General features: G+C 45.4%; 1 protein-coding gene across 3 annotated transcripts in view; it reads left to right on the forward strand.

Annotated features, from left to right (window-relative positions):
- Clmp (CXADR-like membrane protein) overlaps nucleotides 1-12,631 on the forward strand; it is a 103,431-nt gene that overhangs the window by 27,000 nt on the left and 63,800 nt on the right. The window contains exon 1 of one of the 3 annotated variants that reach the window (XM_006510602.4): nucleotides 843-960. The exons of the other annotated variants lie outside the window; for them this stretch is intronic. Coding sequence (XP_006510665.1) covers nucleotides 858-960 — 103 coding nt within the window. The 5' untranslated portion in view covers nucleotides 843-857. Of the gene's footprint in view, nucleotides 1-842; nucleotides 961-12,631 lie in introns of those variants that run through there. 3 annotated transcript variants of the gene reach the window in all.

Here is a 12,631-nt window from a genome sequence, read left to right on the forward strand (position 1 = left end):
ACATCGATGTAAGGGTGTTCCCTAGGAGGGACCTAGCAGCTCATTTTAGAGTGCGAGAATTAGACACATGGTCTTTTGGAGTGTCAGCCTTCCATGCTTTCTATGGCTTTCTTATACTGGGCCTTCATATTAAAGGGACTTCATATTAATGGGACTTCCCCATTACCGTCTCATATGCTTGATCCCAGAGCACACATGGGCGCAAGCGTCACACACACTAGATTCTGACAACCTAGGGAGGAGGAGGCACAGGGGAGGAGCATAGCAGGGGTGGGAGGTTTGGAAGATGAGGAGACCCAAGACTTTATGTTCGTAAAAGGCTCCTGGCCTAATGGAACATACAAATCAGAGAACAACACGATGTTAAAAAGGGCAGCCCAGCATCGACACCAGAGGATTGTAAATGGGAACACAATTAGCAGTTCGCAACCTTGAAAATTTCACAGAGATGAGGCAGAAGCAGAAGGAAGTGTCATGGGATCTGAGCTCATCCCAGAGGGCTCTTGTAAGAAGAGAATTTGGAAACAAAGAGAGAGAGTGAGTGAGTGAGTGAGTGAATGAGTGAGTGAGTGAGTGAGTGAGTGAATTTGGGAGGGTACCGACTATGGACAGATGGCCAGCTGTCTTCCCTGCCTTTTCAGGGCAGTGCAGAGCAGCTGAGTGACACGGAGAAAAGCAGTCAGCCCCCAAGTTCCAGATTCCAACAGCTCTGCATCTGAGCCAAGTGCCTCAACCAGCATTGTGATTTCCACTTCTGGAAAGAAAAGATCTCAGAGAAAACTCCCAAAGGAAGCCCTTCAAATCCACTGTGATAGAGAGTGTCCATCTGCCCGTGGGTGCTGTCCAGTGAAGCTAAGATGCCCTGGCCCCAGTGTCAGTATAAGCTTCAGCTCCTTCCAAATCATATTGTGGCCCTGCCTCTCTGCAGGTGCTTTCTAAGACAAGTGCATAAGACACACGGTAAACATGGGTAGGGTGGGAAGGGGTGGGGCAAAGGAATGAGCAATGGGATTGCATATTCAGCTCAACTGTTTATCTGATCTGATCTGGTGCTGCTAAGGAAAAAGCTTCCCCAAACCCCGACTTCACTGCTGCTGATCTCAGCAAGTTGGCAGCCTGCAGTCAGTTCACAAAGAAGACTTTCTAGGGCTGGAGAGATGGCTCAGCAGTTAAAATCATGCAGTGCTTTTGCTGAGTTCAGATCCCAGCACCCACGTCATGCACCACTGCCTTTTAACCCCAGCTGCAGGGATTCTGATGCCCTCTTCTGGACTCTGCAGGCACATGTGCACACACACTTGCATATAGATACCAAAAAAACAAAAAACAACAACAACAACAACAAAAAAAAAACTATACACAGGAAAAAAAAAAAAACAGCCTAAAGATACAACAGGACGTTCTGCTTTCAGAGCACTGTGTTTGTATTGGCTGCCAAAAACAAAAGGAGGGGGGGAACCTCATAGAATGATCTGTAAGATTATTTTTGAGAGAACCAGGCATAATAGCACCTGCCTTTAAACAGCACTTGCGAGGCACAGTCTGGCAGATCTCAGCGAACTTTAGGCCACCTAGGCTACATAGTTAGACTCTGTCTCGAAAATGTAATTAATTAATTAAGTTAAATTTTAAAAGGTTATTGACGAGGGTTGGCAAGAGAGTTGAGTGGGTAAAGGTGCTTGCCTCTAAGCCTTGCAACCTGAGTTCAATTCCCAGGGCCCTTCTGGAGAAAGAAGAGAGCCAACTCCTGCAGGCTGTCCTCTCACCTCCATGAGTACCACGGCACACAAGTGCATATGCACACACACAATAAATAAGTGTCATTTTTAAATTTTAAAGCAGTGTTGTTGGTGGGACTGGAACAATGAATGGCTCCGCGGTTAGGAGCACAGGCTGCTCTTCCACAGGACTCACACAGCAGTTGACAACTGTAACCTTCGGTTCCGGGGATCCGGCACCCTCTTCATGCCTCCTCCTGCTACCTCAACACATGGTGTACAGATTTACACACATGTAAAACACCCATATGCATACAATAAAAATAAATAACTCATAGGCTAGAGAGATTGCTCAGTGGTTAAGAACTCATGCTGTTCTTACAGAGGAACTGGATTCAATTTCCAGCACCCATATAGTGGCTCCCAACTGTCTCTAACACCTGTTCCCTGTGCTGACTTCCCATAGGTACTGGGAATATCTGTGGTGCACATACATACAAATATACATACATATATACATGTAAGCAAAATACCCACACACATAAAATAATTAAATAAATCTAAAAAATTTAAATTAAGTAGTTTAAAAAGATTTTTTAAAAGATTATCAATAATAGTAGCTATCACTTAATGAGTACTTCCTGTGTGTCGAGTTCTGTGCCAAATGCTATACTCTCATTACTCCCAAAGTACTTAGCGCTAAGCCTGGCACACAATAATATAAATTATAATGACCTCTACCCTCTGATCCAAGAAGTTCATATCCTCTGTGAACATGTCTCACTTTTAGCAGATAATGAAAACCCTACCGTTCTGTTTCTAAAGTCAGACAGACTCATAGGCAAGGAAGCAGCTCACATTCAGGCCAGGCAGTCTGACCGACCTGTTCCCCCACACTAGGGAAAGGTCACTGGCCTATGAGTACAAACATAGCCTGCTCTTGTCCTGTTTAAACAAGGCCAGGAGGCAGGCAGGCAGCCTGGGGTTGAGAAGGAAGGAACCAGGGCTATTTGGGATTCCTCACAGACTCTGGGCTATTGAAGCTGTCAGGCCGATATACAAGTTCTGTCAGGCTCATAGCTCTTGGCATTCTGGCTGCCTCCCCTTGATGACCATTTATAGTCAACCCTACTGAAGAGAGCAGAAGCCTGGCATTGGGCAAAGAGACGAAGTTGGAGAAGAGGCACCTGGCGCCTGGGGAGGCAGGCAGTAACCACGGAAAAACCTCCTTATATCCAAAAACCTATTTCAGAGAAACGTGGGCCCGGCTGCTCCTGCTTTGGGCCCAAAGGGCAAGAACAAGGCAGTTGCAGACTTGCTATTTTCGCACAAGGAGGCACATCTCGCCTGGCTTGTTAGTACGGCTGCATTTAGGGTCCTGAGCATGAGAGAAAGTTGAAATGTGGAAGGAAAGGAAGGGTTGTGCTTACAAATAGCATTCACATATATTGATTATACATAATAACGGGTTTCACTGTGGCATTTTCTTACAGGAACATAACGTATTTCTGTCATATCCATCCCTCTTGTCCTCTTCTCATGAATCACTTTCCTCTTCTCTGTTAAGCCCTATTCTATGAGAGAGAGAGAGAGAGAGAGAGAGAGAGAGAGAGAGAGAGAGAGAGAGAGAGAGAGAGAGAGAGAGAGAGAGAGAGAGAGAGAGAGAGGAGTTTCTGTGATGGCTTGAGTGAGAGTGGCCACATAGGCTCATATATTTGAATGTTTGGTTCCCAGTTATTGGAAGTGTTTGGGAAGGGTTAGGAGGTGTGGCCTTGTTGGAGGATGCGTGTCACTAGAAGTGGGCTTTGAGTGTTCAAAACCAAGCTCAGTCTCTCTCTCTCTCTCTCTCTCTCTCTCTCTCTCTCTCTCTCTCTCTCTCTCTCTCTCTCTCATCTTTCTGCCTAGAACTTTTGGGTCAGATGTGAGGTGAGCTGTCAGCTACTGCTGCAGTCTCCTGCCTGTCTGCCTGCCTGTCTGCCTGCCTGTCTGCCTGCTGCCATAGTTTCCCACATGATGATCATGGACTAATCCCTGAAATTAGAAAAAGACCACAATTAATTATGCTTTCTTTTAAGTTGCCTTGTCCATGGTGTCTCCCCACAGCAACTAAGGCTGTTGCTAGGAAGAGCATAGGCGAGTAACTAGACCATTGAAGAAAATATCTCTCCTCTCATCCGTCATTAACTGTGTACAGATCCTCACTGGGGAAGCAAGCCTGAGTGAGCTCTTTATTCTTCCACAACAACACATTAGGGAGCCCAAGTGTGTTCAGCTCTTGTGCAAGTAATCTGAGCCACTGTCAGTTCAAGAGTCCGACAGCCACATCATGTCTGGAAGTCACCATTCTACTCCACACATGGAGTTTTGAGGTAAGGAATTCAGACCGTATACCTCTAAATTGTTTTCCATCTTCCCCTTAAATGTAACTCAAGACGCTTTTATGCATATAGGAAGTAGCAAACCTTTTAAAGCAGAGCCTGGAAAGGAGAAAGTCGGCTAGGCATGTTAACAGTGCAATGGGAACACTGGCTGGTAGCACGGTCTACCCTTTGTGTCTCCTCCATTTCCACAGATTTGAGAGCACTAGGCTGTGTGGGCCCCAGGTAGACCCTGTGCTATTAGTTCCTAGGATGACAAAAATTAAGGGGAGAGTTTTAAGATGCCTGGAGACCTAGGGTTGAGTAAAAAGAAAACATTGAATCGTGGTGATGGCCTATGCCTGTAATTCCAGCCCTTCCCATTTAGGGATGCTTGAGGCCATGGAGAGATCAGCCTGGTCTACACAGACTACAGACTGAGATGCCATCTCAGGAAAGAAGGGATGGGGGTGATATAGTGGGGGCATGCTTGCTGGCTATCTGACAATGATCCCCTGAGCTAAAATAATAATAACAATAATAACAAACAACCACTGTTGGATTAAGAAACAAACCTACCACAGAAATGTGTGGATTTCTTTTCCTTCTTTCTTTCTTTCTCTTTTCCTTTTCTTTCTTTCTTTCTTTCTTTCTTTCTTTCTTTCTTTCTTTCTTTCTTTCTTTCTTTCTTTCTTTCTTTCTTGATTTATTTATTTTATTCATATGAGTACACACCAGAAGAAGGCATCGGATCCCACTACAGATGGTTGTGAGCCGCCATGTGGTTGCTGGAAATTGAACTCAGGACCTCTGGAAGAGCAGTTGGTGCTCTTAACCACTGAGCCATCTCTCCAGCCCCCTTCTTTCCTTTTCCAATCTCTTCATTTTATTTTTAATTATTTATTTGAGGTTTTGTTTTTTGTTGTTGGTAGTGGTGGTGGTTTTGGGTTTTTTTTGTTTTTGTTTGTGTTTGTGTTTTTTGTTTGTTTGAGACAGGACAGAGATGGGTGAAGTACCAGATACTGGGTTTGTACACACCAAGGAGCTTTAGAGACATCTTCTATAAGGCTGAGAAGTTGGGTTAGTTTTATTCTTATTTTGTAAGGAAAAGCTAAGGCTCCGAGAGATTGGTGACCTGTTCAGTGTTTCAGACTTATCATATACAGAGCTGGGCTCCAGACATCTTGCTGTGTTCTAGCTGGTTTTACAAGCTTGTTTATACCAAGGTTAGGTCCTTGCTTAGGCCATCGCCCTCCAGGAGACTGGTAACAGACCAGAAGTTGCTCTGAGGGCTTTGTTGGGGGCGGGGGGTGGGGGTCCCTCTCATCAGGCTAGTAAAAACCGGAGAAGCTGTCTCTGTTTTTGAAGAGGTGTCGGTTTTGTTACAACCCCCTGCCTCATGCACAGCATAGAGCGATACTGTCAACATCACATTTTTATAGTTCCGTTTTCTAGAACTTTGTCGCTATCATTACCCTTCCGATATGACGTCCTTTCTTCCTCCGCCAAATGATAATATACTCATGTTAGAAATTTCCCTGGTCGGGGCTGGAGGGATGGCTCAGAGGTTAAGAGCACTGGCTAATCTCCCAGGGGGACTTGGGTTCAATTCCCAGCACCTAGATGGCAGTTCACAACTGTAACTCCAATTCCAGGGAATCCCATACCCTCACACAGACATACATACAGGAAAATAATTTACATAAAATAAAAATAGATACATCATTGGAAAAAAATTCCGTGGTTGGTTTCAAATCCAAGGAGCCTGAGGTTACTTTTATTAACTTTTAAGGCATTTGTTATCGTGTTTTAAAAGCCTCTACTTGCAAATATGACTTCGTTTAGTCATCCAAACTCATTGTGAGGTGATTATATGAAATAGCTGATGACAGCGTGTTCAACCCTGGGAACAGGAATATTGACAAAGTCATCTCTTCTCAGATGAGGCAGATGTCCGAGCAACAGCACTGTGACACGTGTCACAGTGTCACTGTGTTGAGATGTACTCTTCCTTAGATGAGCTTTTTCATCATGGAAAATGCAATCAGTCAGTGAGTTACTTACTACCAATTTTAATACCTTAATTAAGATACTGAAACCTGGGAGAGTCTGTTGAGGGCAGGCAGTAAACAAACAACTAAAAGGGCCCAGAGGAATTCCTGTTGGCCTTGACTTCAACTCGTAGCTGTGAGTGACCTTGACCCCTGACTCCTGCTTCCAGCTCCTGAGTGTTTGCCTCTGCGCTCAGTCATACTAAGGAGCAAACCCCGGGCTTTGTACATACTAGGCAGGTACCCTACCACTTGAATGCCACCCCCAGCTTAAGTACAGTTTTAAGTTGCCCCGTTAGTATTTGTTTGCCTAGAATTATCAGAGCAAACACTGTAAGCTTGATATAGTGCGTGCCCACACTGCTGTGGATGTTATTACCAAACAAGCAATAGAGAGGCTAGCTTGGATCTTATTGTTATAAAATAATTCTATATGCTATACAATGTGACTAAAGTGGCTTTATTGAACAATAGTCTGGCACAAAGATACAAAATTAAGCGTAAGTACCCTGATCCCTTTTAGCGATTGGTCTCAGAGCTCCTCAGCCAGCTATTAGTCTGGCCCTCCCAACCTCAGTACAAACTGATTCTGAGCCTCCATAAGCCCTTGTGACCTAGACTTGGAAATATGTGATGTACAATTCTCCAACACCCCACACACACACACTTCTTGCACACAAAGCAGGTTGTCAGTTCCCAGTGGCCATGGGGACTGTTTATGCGGTCTGTGTAATACCTAGGGCTTTAGTAAAAATGCAGGTTCGGATTCAGCAGTGTCCAGATGGAACCAGAGGTTCCCGGCCTCACTGGCTCCCAGATGACCAGGTGTGGGACCACACTTGAAGAAGCAAGCTGTAGATGATAACCACAAAGCATCTCTTGGAACTGGTCTCCTTTCTCTAGTCTCTTCTGTACCCCGCTCATACTGTGCTTCCCTTTCTCTTGGGGTCTAGACCAGGTTCAGCCTCCTAAGAGGTCCCCCGACACCCCTTCTCTTTCCCACTCCATCCTACGTGTGTCTGCTAAGTCAATTCCCCGAAACTATTATCTTTCCAATGTTTTCCTGCCCTACCCCTCTCCCGACCCCCCACTGAGACACTGGACTTGAGCATGGCCGACTAGCCAGCTGGACTGAAATCCCTACAGCTGAGGAGAAGACCCTCTCAAGTTGGGCTGTGGTTTTTTCTGCAGGAATTTACTATGTTCCCACTGGCTTGTCCCACCCTCCAGCTGGCTTGTTGCTTTGCCATTAAGAACTTGATGACCATTTCCCACCTCGCTGGTGCTCCTTCATGCTTCCAACTGCAGCTCCCACCTCCTCTTCCTTCTGAGTTCAAACTTCCTCCCTCCTCCTGGGCACTGGCACTGTGCTCCACGGCTCAGAATGATCTTGCCTATCTGGAACGTTCCAAAGCTCTTTGCCTAAATGCGGTTTCTTATGGACACTTCTCTCCTCCCTGTGGACTCTTAAGTTACTTCCTCTCACTCAATAAAGCCCATGGCACCTCTGCAGGGCTTCCTCCCAGCAAGCTTTCAATTAATCCATCCCAGGTGCTTGAGAAACTATTCCCTAGAACCTCTTAATGGTTCTATGTTCTATTTACGATACTTACATCCCTGTTTGGGGATGTGTTTTAAATCACCCCAAATCCTCTTTGGAAGTCACTGAACTATAAATCAACGATCAGCTGTAAGAGTGGACACTTGGGAGATGTTTGTTGAATGAATGTATAAATGCCTTCTAGACAGTGTAAAGAGCAGGTTGTTGTCTGCTCTTCTTACTCTCCCTTGCCTCCAGCCCCTTTGTTCATCTTTTCCTCTGTGTGGTTTTATCCAAAACTCTTTGGAATCCTGCAAAATGTTGTGTGGGGCCCTAGTTCATCTGTCCACCTCCCCCTGGGTAGAGCTGTTCCGTGGCATCTAGTGGCATTTGGGTTAATATCCAACCCACTGACGTGAGAACTTCACGTCAGGGGCCGTGTTCTTTGAATCTCTCAATTTGTCAGCACAGTGGCTCCCTATCCTGGCTCCATAGCCACGTATGCTCTGTGATGACTCAGGTGCCAAGCCTGCCACGGTACCCAGCAGCTTCCTCTCCAACTAGAGCTTGCAGACATCCTAGCACTCTCGGGGCAGCAGGAGGCGCAGACTGCTGAAACCCACTCCTAGGAGGACAAGCCAAGAGTTCACGTGGGAACGAGTTTCCGGATGACGTCCACAGAAAACTGCTTGGAAGACAGCTGCTCTGGGGGGGTGAGATCCAGCCACGCTGGGTAAGAAAGAAAAGTAGAAGGACAGGAAAAATGGATCCGTGTTCTCACACTCAGGTGGAGTGTGATGCGTCTGGCGCACAACAAAAGTTTGATAAATATTTCATGGGCTAAATCACTCATTGCACCTATCTCCGTGTGGCATCCCCAGATGATAAGTAGTTTGCAATTGGAGATTAAGAGGACAGTGCAGCTTTGGCAGATGCCTTGGGAGAGGCCAGGTGGAGCCTTTCGATAGAACTCAGTGACTGCAGCTTTGGACCTGTGTGTGATGTTGCTGGCTGAGTAAATCTTAGGAAACCTAACCCTGACTGTTTCTCGGAGAGTTAACAGGAAAACAATGGAGGGGGAGGAGGGGGGAGAGGAGGAGGGTTCAAAAAAAAAAAAAAAGAAAGAAAGAAATGCATAGCAGGAGGACCTGGGCAGGCGCTCTATGTCAGGAAGTCAAATTCTCGGACATGAACCATGCGAATCATTCCACATGATTTCAGCCTCTGCTCCCAAGAAGCTCGAGTTACAAAGTTGCTGTGCACACTGGTTTTTCTCTGGAACTACACCGTGGTCACGTGAGCTGGCCTCGGGGAAGTCACAAAAAGTGAAGCAAAGATACACAGCAAAACTTGTTCCCAAGGCCTCTCCTCATCAATAATTTACCTTCTTAGGAGAAGCATTGAATTCATAGAGAACAGTTGGATTATTACAATAGATTCTTAGCACCGATTTCTATCTCTCAGCTCCCCAAGCATTTAGAAGGAATTCACAGTTATAAATAACAATGTATAGAAGTGTTCCACTTGCAAAAAAAAAAAAAAAAAGTTCATCCTCATCAGGAAGGATGGACGAAATCTGGTAGATGCAAAAATGACTTGTAAATTGATCTTTCCCCCTTTGAGCTAAATACCAAAGAACAGATTTGAAAGCGACCACGATCAACTAAGTGTATTGGCAAAGACTTAAGACTGCTCCCCTGCCCCGTAGACACAGCTGTCCTCTGAAATCCCCTTCCTGGGTGCTCCCTGCACACCTGGGCATCTCACCACCACCCAGCAACATTTACCTCACTGCCTTGTAGTTGTCCGGCCCTGGTCCTCTACTCTGTCAAATGTGAGAAAATTACCTCCAGAATGAAGCTGCAGAGATAAAAACAACATCAATTAAAACTGACATAGGACATCCACCGACTTAATGCACCTATGGACTCCATCCCAACAAGAGATTCTTTTTCTCTCTCATCAGATGTGAGGCTTGTGTGGACACTTCCCGCACCTACCTGGAGGATACCATTGACTCGCACAGCACAGTGATCCACGGGAGACAACACCATTCACCCCTCTCAGCCACTGGCTCTCTGTTCCTAGCTCCCTCTTGGTGTCAGGTGCAAGCTCTCTTTTTGGTGATTTGCAGTTTGGTCTTCATGCTGGCCTGTAGGCTCACGCTGCTCCTTGGTAATGTGGTATGCACACATTCTGGAAGCCCCACAAGCTGATACCTTTGCATGGAAAGTAAATATATAATTCCCAGGGAGAGTGGCTTTTGGAAAGACGATCCAGAAACTGTGCTGGGCAGTGGTGGCGCACGCCTTTAATCCCAGCACTTGGGAGGTAGAGGCAGGAGGATTTCTTAGTTCGAGGCCAGCCTGGTCTACAGAGTGAGTTCCAGGACAGCCAGGGCTACACAGAGAAACCCTGTCTCAGAAAACGAAACAAACAAACAAAAAACCCAGAAACTGTTTGGGTCTTTTTTGTTTTTTAATAGCACACATGCACATCCAAATTTAAACACAATGAGTTCTTTAATGCCTTAACAGATATCCTACCTTTTCCAAAGGTCTGAGAATTAAGATTGCGTGGCAACTACTTCACAAACTTCCTCGGACTGTCCTTTCTTTCTTCCTTCCTTTCTTCCTTTCTTCCTTCCTTCCTTTCTTTCTTTCTTTCTTTCTTTCTTTCTTTCTTTCTTTCTTTCTTTCAGATTTATTTATTTATTTATTACATGTGTGCTTTCTTTCTTTCTTTCTTAAAGATTTATTTATTTATTTATTTATTTACTTATTTATTTATTTATTTATTACATGTGTGTACACTGTAGCTATCTTCAGACACTCCAGAAGAGGGCATCAGATTTTTGTTACAGATGGTTGTGAGCCATCATGAGGTTGCTGGGATTTGAACACAGGACCTTTGGAAGAGCAGTCGGCACTCTTAACCGCTGAGCTATCTCACCAGCCCTGTCTTTTATTTCTATCTTAGCACCACACGGAATATCTTGCTCCTAAGAGGAGGCTCTATGAATTAGCCATGGACCATCCAGTACTCACCACTCATATCCACTGGTCCCTAGTGCTGTACAGGGTGAAGCCCTTTACGGATAATCTTTAATGCCGATGCTACCTCCCTCTGTGTGGTTAACACTGTTCAGTGACTCGCCGCGGGGTCGGAGGGGCGAAGTCACTTGGCCGCTTCTAACAACTGGAAAGAATAAAGCAAAGTTCAAAGCAAGATCTGCCTCATACCAAATCCCTTTGTGCTTCAGTGAGCAAAAAATACAAGAACAATTGAATTTCAGGGCTGCAAACATCTGTACTGGCTCTTGGCTTCGTGATTTATTGCAAAATTAAAGTGGTACACCCAATATCAAGACACACATGGGAAACAATATGAGGAGGGTTTTTTTTTTTTTTTTTGGTTTTGTTTTTGTTTTTAGGAAGTAGTGAGGTCTCAGCAAGAGATGGGTCCACCAAAGGTTTTGAAGCCTTCAAAGCAAGGCAGAACTGTCTGGACCAAGTCTGGTTTCTAGAAGGAGAAAGTGGCATACAAGTCTTCCCTCCTTCCCTTTAATTCAGATACTAGGAACACTCAGGCAGATGGTTATGAGACCTGATCTCAAAATAATCATTTCTACAAGCTGAAACAGACCCAGACAAGCAATACCTGCTTCCTCTCATATGTCCACATATGAGATGCAGGTTTTTGGAAGTAAGAGGCAATCCAGAAGAGTGTTAGAAGAGCTCTTAAGGGAGGGAAGACACAAAGAAATAAAGAGGATTGGAATACAAGTGACATGAAAGTCAGATGGGGGCTGTTTGAGGGGAGGAAGCAGAAGAGAGGTGGGTGGAAGGATTGGACGAGGCCGGTGAGGGAGAGGGATAAGTTAAGAGCAAAGCACAGTGAAAAATACAGATGAGAATGTCAGAGTGAAACCTACAGCTTCATATGCTAACTTAAAAGGCAGGTGTTTTGAAAAGAGAATTCATGTGGTAGTGCTGATCATATAGCTCAGCGGCAGGGCATGTGCCTAGTGCCTAAAGGACCCCCGAGTTCAATCCTCGCTAGCATACGTGGGTACACACACACACACACACACACACACACACACACACACACACACACACAAACCTTCTTCATCTACAAAGCCTAAAGTCTCTACCATAGTTACTGCTCTTGAGCGTGCCTCTAAGAGAGAAGCATTATATCAAGACTGCAGCATTATATTATCTAGGCACGCTGAACGTTAGCTAGCTAACTCATTAAAAGGGATTGCTCTCTCTGATTGATGAGACAGCAGGCTATAATTGGAAGGGCACTTAGAGGCTGGGACGCAATACGTGACTTGCCTACAATCCCTGGGTGGCCCAGTGGCTGACGTGAGAGCCCCACTCTAACCCTGCAGTCGGTGGTACTTTCCATTCCACCTTCTTTCTGTCCTGCCAAAGGCTGGCTGGACATCAGGACTTGAACCAAGCAGTGTGCTTTGAATGCAGACTGAGTGATCAATGGGAAAGCCTCTGAGAGACCAAACCTGGGAGTTTGGGGCAGAAGGAACCAAGCAGGAAGAAAAGGGACTAAGACAAGTGAGGGACCAGAGGAGCAATACTGAGGACCTCAGTAGAAAACGCCCCTCCCCCTTCCCCACCCCCAGAGAGAAACAGAACACTCCGAACTCAAACTATGAAGACCAAACAACCAAACTAGGCATAGTGGTCCATATCTATAATAGCAGCACTTGAGAAGCTAGGGCAAAAGGCTATTAAGCCTGGGCTACATAGTTAAGAGTTCAAGGCCAACTGTGCTACATAATGAGATTCCCTTCTCACAAAACCAAACAAGGGACAGTGAGAGAGATGGCTCAGTGGATAAAGGTGCTTGCCACCAAACTTCATGATTTGTATTTGATCACTGGAGGCCACACGGTGGAAGGAAAGGATGGACTCCCCCAAATTATCCTCTGATTTCCAC

Source organism: Mus musculus, chromosome 9 (assembly GCF_000001635.26).
Source record: "Mus musculus strain C57BL/6J chromosome 9, GRCm38.p6 C57BL/6J".
In the NCBI taxonomy this organism is placed as follows: domain Eukaryota; kingdom Metazoa; phylum Chordata; class Mammalia; order Rodentia; family Muridae; genus Mus; species Mus musculus.